Genomic DNA, 15,072 nt, shown 5'->3' with positions numbered 1-15,072 from the left:
TTTTTTATTAGATAATTATTGAATTAATATATTAGATTGTATATTTTTTAAAATTCAATAGTTGTTATTTGAAATTATGTTTTAAATTAGAATTTTTTTCTAGTGTAGCAAAATATATTTTGTACGTAGTCAGGTATTATATATAGTGAGATATGTATACAAACACAATGCAATATTTAAAAAAAAAACATTGATAGTGTGAGATTAGACCAAGTTGTAACTATGTATATTTTGTTTATTACTATACAGATGTATGCGATTTAACTCTCATAGGTATATTTTTCTCTGGTACATAGATCCCCATCAATCTCTTTCTTCATCACAATTGAAACTAAGTGAAAAAGTAAATAAAGATAACTATGCAATAAATCATTATCAATTAATCATATATCATAAAGTGGAAATATAAAATAAAATAAAATGCAAAAAGAAAAAGTTTCTTAGGTATCTATACATAAAAACATTAATAGCATAATGATGCTCTAATGTAAATTATATTTTATCTTATTCTCTTTTTGGCATTTTCAATAAAGATGATCAACTAAGCAAAATAAAAGCTTACCAAGAAAATTCAAATTAACTAAAAATTTGATGGTGGAGATGCTAATTATTTGTAATAAAATGACCAAAATAAAAATAACAAATAGATTTGAGAAAAACACATAAAATTTCTAAAAGAAATTTTACCAAACACATGAGATGCAACAATACAAAATTACTACATAGAATATTTTTTGACTTTTTTGATGCTTTACAAATAAAACAACTTTATTAACTTTTTGTCACAGTATAGGCTATAGAGCAATTACAATGTACAATGTTTATTATAATCTCCCCCCTTAGAGGTTATTTTATAAGCACTTTCATTGAAATCAAAATATGCTTTTTATTTCTTTTTTATTTTTTGCCCAAAGGCAAGTTAGCCTACCAAAAAATCCAAATGATTATCATAAGGACCTGCTACCATAGAGCAATTTTTGGTAAATGTCTATTATATTTATATCAAACATTTGATGATATCTTAGGTTTAAATATCATAGATCCAGCTTCTCAACGTAAACTAAATGTCTCTCCACAATAAATATAATAAGGGGATTCTCCACAACATCACCATTTTGAGTCTTGTAATGGCAAACTGATATTTTTTCATTGTTTGTAACAACTACATTTTGTGATGGGAAATTTAAAAATGCAACACTAAAAAATTAAATAAAAAAATCATCACCTAAATTAGAGTAATAAGAAAGAACAAAAATCAAATGAGAGAGAGAGAGAGAGTACTCACAGTTTTTGTCTAAAACAAATATGGATTGAATGGAATAAACGATTTCAAATTTATACAATATAAGATGGGGGAGAAGAAGAGTTAAAATATAAGAAATACGAAATGATGAAGGTAATTTAATGGTAAAGTAAAGAGTAATAAGGAGATAAAAAGACAAAGAGAGAGGGGAAGGTTGGAGGAAGAGAAAACGAGGTTTTTTTTTTTTTTTTTTTTTTTTAAGAATAGGAAGCTGAAAAGTTTAAATATTCAATTTTAAAAATTACTAGAAATTAGAAAGAAGAAAACAAAATTTGAAATCAATTTGGGTATCTGAATATAGTCAAACACTTGCATTTAATTAATAGTAATATTATGTAATTAATAGTCAAACATGTGCATATATCCACTAAAAAGATAATGAATTATTCAATTTTAACAATTATTTGAAATTAGAAAGAAGAAAATGAAAAGTTGAAATCAATTTGGGTAGCTAAATAGTCAAATATTTGCATTTAAAACAAATGAATAGTAATGGGTCCATGAATTATAATTAACTATTTTATATAAAATAAAATTGGAATATCATAAAGGATTTTTTTTAAAATATGGCATGACTGATGAAATAGCTTAAGGGAATATAACAATATTAAATTTTATGTATGAACTTTTAGATATATAATATGTGTAGAGAGATAAAATACTTTACTACAATTTTTTTTAACTTTTTTTTTTGGGGGGGGTTTAAAAATGACAAAAATAAGATCTAAAAATAAATAATAAATAAATCCTCTAGTTCTGAAATGTTTCCTAAAATGGCGGATAAGAATAGCTTAGTAGTTTCGAAGTGACCATGATAAAGAAAATGAAAAAGCATTCAACCAACGTGAATCGTCACTGCTGATTCTCACAATCACAGGCACAGCTAACAATCATCATGAGTGACGTATCATGGTACACATTTGACATTACACACATCAAAAAAATCATCAGTGACGTATCATGGTACTCAGAACACACATTAAAATATTGTCATGTAAGCACTCACACAAGCTCCTATAAGTATAAATAGAAACCGTTATCTCCNTCCAGCTTCTCAACGTAAACTAAATGTCTCTCCACAATAAATCTAATAAGGGGATTCTCCACAACATCACCATTTTGAGTCTTGTAATGGCAAACTGATATTTTTTCATTGTTTGTAACAACTACAACCTCGTCTTTGCGAGTTTAAAGCTCATTTGCCACAACCATATGCATCTTGTACTTTTTAAGAGCCATATTAGCCTTCTCCAAATATATTGTATATCTGTCTCTAGCTATTTAGTCAAGTAGAGGAAAACTTTCAATCCCATTTCATTATAAAATAACAAAAAAAAAAAAAAAAAAAAGATAGAAACCGTTTCAGACAAAACACAAAACACAGACAGTGAAAGGGAAACAACAAAGATTGTACTAGTGGCAATGGCAAATGTTGGACAGGAAGTGAGTAACAAGCAAGTGATATTCAAGGACTATGTCACTGGTTTTCCAAAGGAATCAGACATGTTCGTGACCACAAGTACCATAAAATTGAAGGTTCCAGAGGGTTCCAATGCTGTTCTTCTGAAGAACCTTTACTTGTCCTGCGATCCTATAATGCGTATCCTAATGCAACCAGTTGTTCCTAGCGATTTCTCCAGTTACACCCCAGGCTCTGTGAGTTCTCTATTTGATTCCCCAGAAAAATTTTATGGGATATGGAATACTGATAATTGTGACTGTTTTTGTCTTATTTGAAGTGGGGTTGTTTTAATTAAATTTGGAGTGGGCCCATAATATGATAGCATAGCATCATATATATATATATATATATATGCATGAGTGCTTGCTTGTTTATATTGATGTTGTATACAATATTGACCTTGCAATTGTTAACTTCTGTTGGTAAAAACTTGCAGCCGTTAAACGGGTATGGAGTGGCTAAAGTTTTGGATTCTGGGCACCCAGACTTCAAGGTAGGTGATTTAGTTTGGGGAGCTAATACTAGATGGGAAGAGTACAGCCTAACCACGGCAACCGAAAGACTAAAAAAGATCAAGCATACTGATGTACCCCTTTCCTACTATACGGGCCTTCTTGGTAAGTTCTTTACTCATTCTATAAGTTTTGAATTGATTTGCATTAACAGAAGATAACTATATTATGCTAATTCCCTTTTGATGTATGCGCGTCTCCAAGAGTAGTTTCATAATTAATTTAAGGATTCTTGTGATTGTGTACTGGGCTTCATGTCAAATTTCCCGCTAAATGTGTTTGAATCTTTTGATTTTTTTTTTTCTTTTGTTTACAAAATAGGTATGCCTGGTGTGACTGCTTATGCTGGTTTCCATGAAGTTTGTTCTCCTAAGAAAGGAGAATATGTCTTCGTTTCAGCAGCATCTGGTGCAGTTGGCCAGCTTGTTGGACAATTTGCAAAATTGTTTGGTTGTTATGTTGTTGGAAGTGCTGGAAGTAAAGAAAAGGTATACTTTTTAGTTCACCATTCCTTCTTTATTTGAATGCTACTTCATTGATTGTGGACTGCACCTGGTGGGATGAACTTACCATTCACATGAAAAAAATCGTCTACTTTTCATTTAATTTAATTTTAATTTTTCTTACCTTTTTTAGTGTGAAAAACTTATGTTTCTTCTGTTGTAAATTAGGTTGATCTACTGAAGAATAAGTTTGGTTTTGATGATGCTTTCAATTATAATGAAGAGCATGACTTGGATGCAGCTTTGAAAAGGTGAGTACCGAGTGTCATTTGCATATTATGAATACAAATTTCTCTGAGATATGATATATTGTGACCAACATTAAGAAATTTATTTGATAAAGAAAAGGAAATTATGAGGTCACAGATTCAATCGTGTATGACAGCATGAATTGTTTTACTCACTTTCAAAAAAGAACACCCTCCCCCCCAAATCCAAAAAAAAAAAAAAAGGAAAAAAAGAATTTATTAATGTAGAAATTAAATTTTCATATCCAACTATTAAAATCCATCTATTAGAGCCTTAGTAATACCTTGATTTTTAAAATACAGTATTATTGGTCTGTGTCCATCATCAGGTATTTCCCAGAGGGCATTGATATCTACTTTGAGAATGTTGGGGGTAAGATGCTTGATGCAGTGCTCCTAAACATGAGAACCCATGGTCGTGTTGCTGTATGTGGAATGATCTCACAGTATAATCTTGATCAAACTGAAGGCGTGAAAAATTTGATGCACCTCATATTCAAGCGCATCCATGTTACAGGATTTTCATCTCTTGACTACCATCACCTCTATCCCAAGTTATTAGATACTGTGCTGCCTTATATCAAAGAGGGGAAGATAGTGTATGTGGAAGACATTGCTGAAGGCCTTGAAAGTGGTCCGGCTGCCCTGGTTGGACTCTTTAAGGGTCGCAACAAAGGGAAACAAGTAGTTGTAGTTGCTCGAGAATAATTCAGCCTAGTCTTTTATCTATACTTAAGTGCAGTGTCTTCCTAGTAAAGGTTGCAAATTAAGTGTTTTGAGGTTAATTAGTCCAATCCCAATGGTTTATTGGGTTGAAAAGAATAAAAACATTGTAGGTAATTGTAATTCCCGTTTGTTATGAGTGTATACTCCCTGGAATAAATGGAAGGGAAGAGAATTTGGGGTGTGGCAGTAAATGCTTTGGTGTACGTATTTCCTTGTAACTTTTGTTTTATGGTTGTGAAGAGGAGAAGACACTGCAATTGACTTTCTGTTGTCCTTGAGGAAATAGTTATTAGCATCATTCAGGTTGTTCCATATCTCTAACTAGACGTGGATTGCAGTTATCTTAACTGATAAAATCTATTGTCATCGAATAAGAGATTTAAAGTTCAAACTCTGCTTACATAAAAAGTTGGTTGACATTTGAGGTTTAATCATCATGAAGTACACGTCATAATATAATATATATATATATTTTTTTTTTTTTTTTTTGAGAAAGCATGTCATAACTTGAAGTTCTATCAAATCTATAAAATAAAAATGAAGACAATACCAATAATTAGTCCAGAGCATTCATTTATTTTGGTTTTATTATTTGTTTGGGGAAGTAGAGGTAAGTTGGCACAAAATTCAATTCATTGTCCTCCTTTTTCCACTCTTAATGTCTCTTTATGTAAAACTAGTGTGTAGCACAGTGCATATGCACGGATACAATTAAAAATTTTAAAAGAAATTTAAATTATACATGATATTAATTTATACTTTTTTTAAAATCACAAAATTTTAAAATATGTAATGGCTTCTCATATTATATTAAATCATATATATATATATATATGATTTAGAATTTAATTCTTTTTAAACTCTTCAGTTTTTGCAACTAATAATTCACTTGCCACGAAAGTTCTCTGACCTAGGGTAAGGTGCGCCGAACCCTACAAGTCAGGAGATAAGACAGTGCCTACTAGTGGTGAGGCAGTCATAGTAAGATAGTACAGTGAGCAGTCTTGTGTCTTTTTCTATAGGGTACAAGTCATGGAAAAGTTGATGGGTTCTTGGGATAAACTATCTCTCTCAGAGTCCGAAGGAAGTAATTTTGAAATAAGAGATGAACCAGGGGTGGAGGAACATGTTTTGGCAGCAAAATTCCTCACCACGAGAGTTCTTAATATGGAGGCAATTGCTAAGACGTTCACTCTACTGTGGAAAACCAGAAAGGGGTTTGAAATACGAGATATGGGTGATCATAGAGTTATGTTTGTATTTCCAAATGCTGCAGATGTTGAAAGGGTTTTGAAGGGAGAGCCTTGGACGTTTGATAGGCACCTCGTGGTACTAGAAAAAATGAACAACAGTGACGACGTCGATGGCCTGAGTTTTAACCAGACAAGTTTTTGGGTGCATATTCATGATTTACCAGTTCGACGTTCGTCCTTAGAGGTTGCAATGGAGATTGTTTCGGTGATGGGAACTGTGGACGTGAGAATGTCTAAGGAAGGGGGAAGCAGCAATTTTAACTTCTTTAGAACCAGAGTTAGTGTGGACATATCGAAACCTCTGTGTAGAGGCCGTAAGATTACCATGGCCAGTGGAAAGGAAGGGTGGGTGAGTTTTAAATACGAGAGGCTACCTAATATCTGCTACTGGTGTGGCAGATTAACGCATGGGGATAGAGAATGTCCAAAGTGGGTTAAAAGTAGAGGGACTTTGAAGGTGGAAGACCAACAATTTGGACCGTGGCTGCGTTCTGCCACACCAAGCATGATTCGGAGAACGGTAATCAGGGTGGCGGGGATGGATGAAGAAGGTACCGATGATGAAGATGACAGACAGATGGATGGAAAGAGAGGTGATGAAGGTAGCGACTTCGTCGAGAAAAGGAACACGATGGCAGTGAAGGAAAAGGGTGCACGACAAGGGGAGGAAGACGATGACGTGGCAGAGACAATTAATGATGGAGTAACGGGTACGGAAAGTCCAACGAATCCGGACCCCATTAATGACGGTTACACAATCATGGACGTTACTCTTAACAGCCTGGCTCGCTTAAATTCAGGGAATAATAATCAGAAGGAAGATTTTTCGGGACAACTAGAGGAAATTGATAGAGAGATTTTGAAGTTTGACAACGTACATGTTAGTGGAGTAAATCTGGCTGACAGTGCACCAAAAGAGGGAGTGGGCTTACAAAAGGGGCATAATATTTATGGGCTTGGAGAAGTGGGCTTACAAGAAGTGCATAGTGTTAATGGGCTTGGAGACGTGGGCCATAACTTAAGCAATGAGGCTGGAAAAGAGAAACTTATGACACAAAAAAGAACTTGGGTCCGTAGGGAGCAAAATAGAGGTGAGCCCAGTGGCAACGCCTCTTCTGTTTTGAAGAAGAGAGTGTCCAGAGAAGATGATGCAGAAACAGAGTTTGTAGAAGGGTGTAGGAAGAAGCAAACAATGGAGAATTTATCAGTAGCGGCGGAGGCTGGGTCCCAGCCCCGCCGGGTCCAATGAATCTCATGGCGTGGAATTGCAGGGGGCTTGGGAACCGCCGTGCAGTTCAAGAGCTTGTAGATATCATACAAGCACAAGGTCCCATGATCGTGTTTTTGTCAGAAACATGGTCAGACAGAGATGGAATGGAATGGATTCGGTGTAAGTTAAAGTTTGATGGTTGCTTCACTGTTCCAAGCACAGGTTGGGGAGGTGGTTTGGCTCTTTTATGGAAGGAGGAGGATATGGTGTAGGTGGCTAGTTTCTCAAACTATCATATCGATGCAATCGTGCATGGAGGCACAAAGAGGGCCTGGCGGTTAACTGGTTTTTATGGTGAACCGGAGACAAGTCGACGTTCTGAAGGATGGAACATGCTAAGGATGTTGAGCTCAAAGCCGAAATTACCATGGTGCTGTTTCGGTGACTTTAATGAGCTACTGGAGGTGGCAGACAAAAGGGGAGGTGCACCACGTTCTCATAATTTAATGCAGTCATTCCGGGAGGTTTTGGATGACTGTGGATTTATTGATTTGGGTTTCTCAGGACTGGAGTTTACGTGGCATGGGAGAAGAAGAGGAGAGTTAGTGTGGGAAAGATTGGATAGAGGGGTTGCTAACTACAAGTGGTTGAACAGGTTCCCTGCAGGTAGTGTGCGACATCTCCACTGTTTTACTTCGGATCATAGACCCTTAATTCTTGCTCTTGATCCGAGTGGAGAAAGTCATAAATGGAAGCGGAAACCGTTCAGGTTCGAAGCAATGTGGATGATGGATCCAGGATGTAGTGCCACGGTGGCAAGAGCATGGACACATCAGGTAGAAGGTACTCCAATGTTCCAAGCTACAGAGAAGTTAAGTAAGTGTAAGAAGATGTTGAAGAAGTGGAGTAGGAACCATTTTGGTAGTGTAAAGCAGCAACTAAAGGAGACAAAGGATAAATTATGGAAGGCTGAGGTGAGGTCGGTCAGGGATGGGAATGATGAAGAAGTAGTACTTTTAAAGGCTAAATTGAACAAGTTGTATGAGAAAGAAGAGCAAATGTGGCACCAGAGATCAAGGTTACAATGGATTAAATGTGGAGATAGGAACACCCAATTTTTTCATGGGACAGCAACTCAGAGAAAGCGGTCAAATTTTATTAAAGGGCTTAAAGATAGTGAAGGGAGGTGGCAGTCAGAGGAGGACACTTACACGAAAATTTTTGTGGACTATTATACTAATTTGTTCACAACATCTAATCCTCAAAATCTTGAGAACATTATGGAAGGAGTCCAAAGAGTTGTAACAGAGGAGATGAACTCAAAGCTCACAGCTACCTATACAATGGAGGAGGTGGAGGTGGCAATTAAGGAGATGGCACCTTTAAAGACACCTGGACCGGACGGAATGCCACCACTATTTTATCAGACATATTGGTCTGATGTGGGTATGGACATTTCTCATGCTGTTATTTCTTGTTTAAATTCTGGTTCTCTTTTGAAGTCCATAAATCATACCTTTATTACTTTAATTCCAAAAGTAAAAAATCCGGAGAGAGTTTCTGAATTTAGACCGATAAGCCTATGCAATGTAATTTATAAAATTATTAGTAAAGTTATTGCTAATAGGCTTAAACCTCTCCTCAATGATATTATTTTTGAAACACAAAGTGCCTTCACTGCTGGTAGATTGATCACAGATAATATTCTGATTGCTTTTGAATCTTTGCATCATATGAAGACTAGTTGTATGGGAAGAATGGGGTACATGGCTTTAAAATTAGATATGAGCAAAGCCTATGACAGGGTAGAGTGGGTCTTTTTGGAGAAAATCCTTCTGAAATTGGGATTCCAAAATTCTTGGGTGGCCTTGATTATGGAGTGTATCACCACGGTGACTTATTCTATTATGGTTAATGGAGAGCCAAAGGGTATGATTACTCCAACTAGGGGAATTAGACAAGGGGACCCATTGTCTCCTTATCTTTCTCTCTTTTGTGCGGAGGGTCTTGATGCTATCCTTCGGAAAGCAGCTAATGATGGGGTCATCACTGGATTCTCATTGTGCAGGAGAGGTCCGAAACTAACCCATCTCTTTTTTGCAGATGATTGTCTATTATTTTGCAGGGCCACCTTGGCAGAATGTGAGCAAATAAAAAATATTTTGAACATGTATGAAGTTGCTTCTGGTCAAATGGTGAACAAAGGCAAGACAACTTTATTTTTCAGTAGAAATACAGATGATGCCACACAAGAAGAAATCAAAGATTCCCTTGATCTTCCGACTATCCAACACTATGAGAAGTATCTGGGATTGCCTTCCTTTGTAGGGAGAAATAAGAAGGCATGCTTTACTCACATTAAGGAGAGGATATGGTCTAAAATGCAAGGTTGGAAAGAGAAGTTGTTGTCTCAAGCGGGCAAAGAAGTTATGATAAAAGCAGTGATCCAATCAATCCCAGCCTACTCTATGAATGTGTTCAAGTTACCGATAAATCTTTGTAAGGATATTGAGGCCATGATCCGGAAATTTTGGTGGGGAAGTGACATAGGCATGAAGATTCATTGGGTGAAATGGAGAACACTATGTTCTTCAAAATCTATTGGTGGTATGGGGTTTCGGGACATAAATGATTTTAATGATGCCATGCTTGCGAAGCAGTTTTGGCGGCTCATTCATCACAAAAACACACTACTGTATAAGGTATTTAGTGCTAAATATTTTTTGGAAGGCGATATATTGGATGCACCAATCCCTACCAAGTGCTCTTATGCTTGGAAAAGCATATTACAATCCAGGAAGGTTATACAAAAAGGTGCTGTTTAGAGAGTTGGGGATGGACGAAGCATAAGAATTTGGGACCACAGTTGGCTGCCTGAGTCAGGGAAGAGCAAAGTGGTGTCGCCAAATTTGGATGTGGGGTTGAATCGGGTTTGTGACCTTTTTTATCCAGGTACAAAATGCTGGAATGTGGAGGTGCTGCAGAGTTACTTCCACCCGTGGGAAGCTGATGCAATTAGAAAAATATATGTGAGTGAAGCTTGCAATTCGGACTGCCTTGTATGGCCCAAAACCTCGGATGGCTGTTACTCAGTCAAATCGGCATACCAGATGCTTGCAACGGAAGAAATTAATAAAGCGCCATCGTCATCCGGTGAGGTAGGTATGAAAGTGTGGAAGAATATTTGGAAGATTCGAGTGCCACCAAAAATCAGACATTTATGTGGAGACTAGCGACGGACTCCTTGCCAACTAAACAGAACATAGCCCGCCGGAAAATACCCATTGATGAAACATGTTCTTTGTGTGAAGATCAACAAGAATCGGGCATGCATGTGATATGGTTGTGCGATCAAGCTAAGGCGGTGTGGAAATCAATTCCAAGTTTCTCACGCTTGTATCAGGTTGATTATCGGTCCTCTCTTGATCTCATAGAGGCTGTCGTCGAACAGGGGTCGGCCTTTACAATAGCGTTTTTCTCAACCATCGCTTGGAGTATCTGGCAGCGACGAAATAAAATCCAGGTGCAGCAACCTTCATGGCCCTTACATGAGATTGGCAAGAGGGCAAAGGAGTTGGTGGTGGAGTTTTTTGATGCCCATGCACAGCCCACTAGATCACAGGTGCACCGACACAATACAAAGTGGACAAAACCTCCAGAGGACTATTATAAGGCTAACTTTGATGCAGCTTTATTCGAAAACAGCAACTGGGCAGGTATTGGGGTGGTGATTAGGGACTGCAATGGCGATGTTATGGGTGCTCTAAGTCAGAAAATAGTGCTACCTCAATCCATAGAACATGCTGAAGCATTGGCGGCTTCTCGGGCTGTGAGATTTGCAAGGGAGCTTAGTCTATCCAATGTCATGTTTGAGGGAGACTGCCTACGGATTATTAATGCTATCAATACAAAGGAACCATGCCACAATCTATTTGGACACATCATTGAAGAAATAAGGAGCTATACTACACCTTTACTGACTTGTAATTTCCAACATGTAAGAAGGGAGGGAAATAAGTTGGCACACGCTTTAGCTAGAAGAGTAGTTGTATCTGCAGACACTGATGTATGGGTAGAAGAACTACCCGCGGATTTGGATGATGTATTTAATCTTGATTTAGCTGAATAAAGTTCACTTACTTGTTCCTCAAAAAAAAAAAAAATAATTCACTTGCCACAAAAATAAAAAACTTAGATAAACACGTGGTAAAAAAAATTGGATTACAATTGAAATCAATTTAGTTATTAATTAGATCGGGACTTTTCGATTTTTACACTCAATAATTTACTTGGCACAAAATTAAAGAATTAAATAGGTCATATGGCATAAAATTAAGAATTTCATTAAAATCTAATTGAATTTTCTCTCAGTTTTTTGTGTGTGTGTATGTATATATTTGCTTTATTTTTCTTCTAGGTAATCATATATAATTTAATTGACTAATTTGCTATACCGATTCATTTATGCATAGAAAAAATTGATAGTTATATTATACTTCAACAATATTACTATTTAGGCATTTTGAAAAGGAGATAATAATATATACATTTTTTTTATTGGACAAAGTTTAGCTACAAAATTGGTTGTAGCATTAGGCTACAAACTCACTTAATAAAATAAATATTACTACATATTTTGAAAATCTAACCGTTGAATTACATGTTTTTTACGCTCTTAATGCACATGTCAATTTTTGTGTCAATCGGATATCATTTACTATATAATCTATAATCTTATATTTTATGCATAATTTTAAATTACAAAAAATTGTAATTTAAAATTTTATTGATGACATAGCTATTGATATTTAATTTTATTGAAATTTTGCAAACATGGAGGATATAAGAAGAAGATGCAATCCAATGGTGGATTTGTCAAAATTCCCCTCCAATAAAAAGATATTGAGTGAGTTTGTAGCATAATGCTACAATCGATTTTGTAGCTAAATTTTGTCCTTTTTTATTTGATTTTAAGTTATAAATTAATTAAATATTAGTCTTAAATTGATCTCCATTTAAAACTCAAGTTATCAGTAATTTATATTGTTATTTTTTTTAATAGTCACAATTTCTATTACTCTAAATGGTAAGAAATTTATAATTCAAATCTATATAAAAAAAATTACAAATGGAAATAATTAACTTTTTATGGTAAAATATTTTAATATATAGCCATGCTTTATAGTTTCAGCTATCTATATAAACTAGTTGCTAACTCGTGCTATGCACGGGCACCTATGTATTTGTGAGATAGACTAAAATAATTTTATAAAATTTTAAATTGATTAAGAAACTATATTATTATATGATTTGCTCTTGTATGACTTCAATTTGTGTTACAATTTGATGAAAAAGTCATTGCTTGAATGCACAATGGGGTACAAAAAATTTGTCAAACAATTTAAAATGCTACAAAAAATTACTTAAAAATTTAAATATTAAAAACTTCTAAAAGATAATATATATATATATATATATATATATTAAAGAATCAAATGATTCACGGCTTAGAAATTATTGAAACAAAACAAAATATATATGACTAAAAAATAGAAAAATATAAAAAATAGATTGGGTTACATTCAAAAGAATAATTCATGGTTATAAATTTGAACCCTATCATAAAATATCATGTTAGTGAAGTAGAGAGATATAATAATAATAATAATAACAACGTTTGAGTTTGAGTTTAAGTTGGACTTGTTAAAGAGATAGAGTTTCACACCTTTTTAAATTTGGATTAAACAAAAATAATTTTGTTAAAAAAAATGATGAGTTTGAGTTTAAGTTGGAGTTGTTAGAGAGATAGAGTTTTACTTCTTATTAAGTTTGGACTAAATAAAAATAATTTTATTTAAATATTGTGCTGCTGTGAAATATTATGAGAATTTCAGAGATTTCAGTTATATATATATATATATATTAACTATAGTATCAAATAATTAATATTAAATCCTTACCCAAAAAGAAAAAACATAAGAAAAGAAAGCACACTCACAGAGTGCCGGTTAATGTCTAGTTAATTTAATTGAATTGGTTGGCAAATGTTCTAGACTTCTAGTTACTCAATTGATAAAATTTTTTATAGTTGAATAAGAGATTTGGGTTATATCCATGTCTATACTAAAAATTAATTTATGTCTTGAACGCCTTGTTTCCATTAAAGAGGACACAAAATTTTAGTTGTCATTTACACCCATTTACTTTTTGTTTCCTTTAAAGAGGACGAGATTAAGAAAAGTTTTTTTTTTTTTTTTTGAGATAAGATAGACAAAAGACACAGGGGATGGGGAAGGAGGGAGTGTGAAGATAAGATTAACAACACTAGCACTTACAAAAGGACCTAAACTTTGTAAGTTCTAGCAAGACTTATAAATTGAAAACTCATTCACTAACTGACTGATGTAGTACTTTAGACAACTTATATTTTCTTTTCTTTTTTTGAGATAATATAGTCAAAAGAGATTAAGAAAAGTTTAGTTGTCATTTTCAACTAATTTGCTATGTCAGGATTAAAAAATTTACAAGGCAGCTTTCCAAATTGTTGTCATCCCACAAACATCCAAAAATGCCATGTCATTGAAATTTTGGCTGTTTCAATTTAGGGAATTGGGTGGATTATGCGAGTTAATTTTAGTACGTGTTATATATTGGAGTAGGTGTGTTTCAAACACTTAACCTTTACTTTGAGTCCCACATTGGTTAGGAATAAACATTGTATCAAGTTTATAAGGCTTTGCACATCTTAAGTGGTAAGTTGGAGCACTATGGGCTAGGTGTTGGCTTGGGCTTGGACTTGGCTTTGGCTTCGGCTTTGTTATATCATTCTTGGGCCTCACCTTTTCCATTCATTTCTTTAAGCCCAAATTTGTTTTGATGTAGCCGTAGGTGAGTATCTGAGCAGCCCGTTGGGCATTTAATGATCAACCCGTTAGGTATCTATCTGCACAGTAACTGTTAGGCCTAGTCCATTTAGGTAGCCTACTTGTCTTCCTGAGTTGATATATATATATATATATATATAAAACCTTGTTTCACTTATTATCTTATCAGTTTTCTGCCTTGTTGACGCCATTCTCCTTCCTCTGTTCAGCTCTAAATTTTCTGCTCATCTCCACCTAAAGAATTTCAGCATCATTTTTTGGTTTTAAGGAAAGGCAAATTAAGGTTGTTCTTAGTTCTTCTTTCTTGAGTGTGTGATCAACTTGAAGAAATCACTATAGTCTAATCTTGGGGGTTGTTCGGTCAAGAGAGTCATTCACACCGAGTTCTACTCCGGGTGGCATGAATCAAACTTTAAAGACAACGCATTTTGCGTGATTCTATAGTTTGTGAGATCTTTCTAACTCTATCTATTTATTTTTGTCATTGCCAATTTTTTAGGGTTTATATTGTTGAATCAAAACTTGTTTATTTAGCCATATTTTCCAACATTATATTCCAAATTTTAAATTTATTTTAATATTCACAGATAAATTTAAGTTATATTTTCTCCAAATCCTATAAACCATTGAAGAAATCATAGTAATTGACCAATTTTCTCATAGGTCAAGGTACACATGTTTTGAACTATCAATACATTCTAACATTTTTCTAAAAAAAGAGGGGGAAAAAGCTGTAAGTGCAACATCCATGTCACTACCCACTATATATGCTCACGAATATGTAGAAAATATCATTTATTTTTCATATTAACATTTGTAAATCATAAATTTAACCAAAAAATTAAATTTAATATAAGAAAAAGATTTAAAAGAGATTATAGATGCATATATAAGGGGGTTGTATCAGGCAAGGACGGAACTAGGATTCAAAGTTGGGGGGGGGGGGGGGGGGGGGGGGGGGGTTAATCTAA

The 15,072-nt window shown here is 34.6% G+C and overlaps 2 protein-coding genes across 2 annotated transcripts; both read left to right on the top strand.

The window, feature by feature from the left end:
• The first annotated feature begins 2,666 nt into the window (after window positions 1–2,666).
• On the top strand, window positions 2,667–5,015 carry LOC112007372 (2-alkenal reductase (NADP(+)-dependent)). The gene is made up of 5 exons (XM_024039710.2): window positions 2,667–2,959; window positions 3,202–3,382; window positions 3,599–3,765; window positions 3,949–4,031; window positions 4,358–5,015. Exons 1-5 carry the CDS (start codon window positions 2,726–2,728, stop codon window positions 4,734–4,736), a joined length of 1,044 nt encoding a protein of 347 aa, XP_023895478.2. The 5' UTR covers window positions 2,667–2,725; the 3' UTR covers window positions 4,737–5,015.
• Window positions 5,016–10,437: 5,422 nt separating this feature from the next.
• LOC136062544 (uncharacterized) lies at window positions 10,438–11,346 on the top strand. The gene has a single exon (XM_065761706.1). It carries the CDS (start codon window positions 10,438–10,440, stop codon window positions 11,344–11,346), a length of 909 nt encoding a protein of 302 aa, XP_065617778.1.
• The last annotated feature ends 3,726 nt before the right edge of the window (window positions 11,347–15,072 follow it).

The sequence above is a fragment of the Quercus suber genome, unplaced genomic scaffold, assembly GCF_002906115.3.
Source record: "Quercus suber isolate HL8 unplaced genomic scaffold, Cork oak 2.0 scaffold_425, whole genome shotgun sequence".
In the NCBI taxonomy this organism is placed as follows: Eukaryota; Viridiplantae; Streptophyta; class Magnoliopsida; order Fagales; family Fagaceae; genus Quercus; species Quercus suber.
The sequence above is the reverse complement of the archived record's forward strand: the minus strand, read 5'-3'. Positions and strand labels throughout refer to the sequence as shown.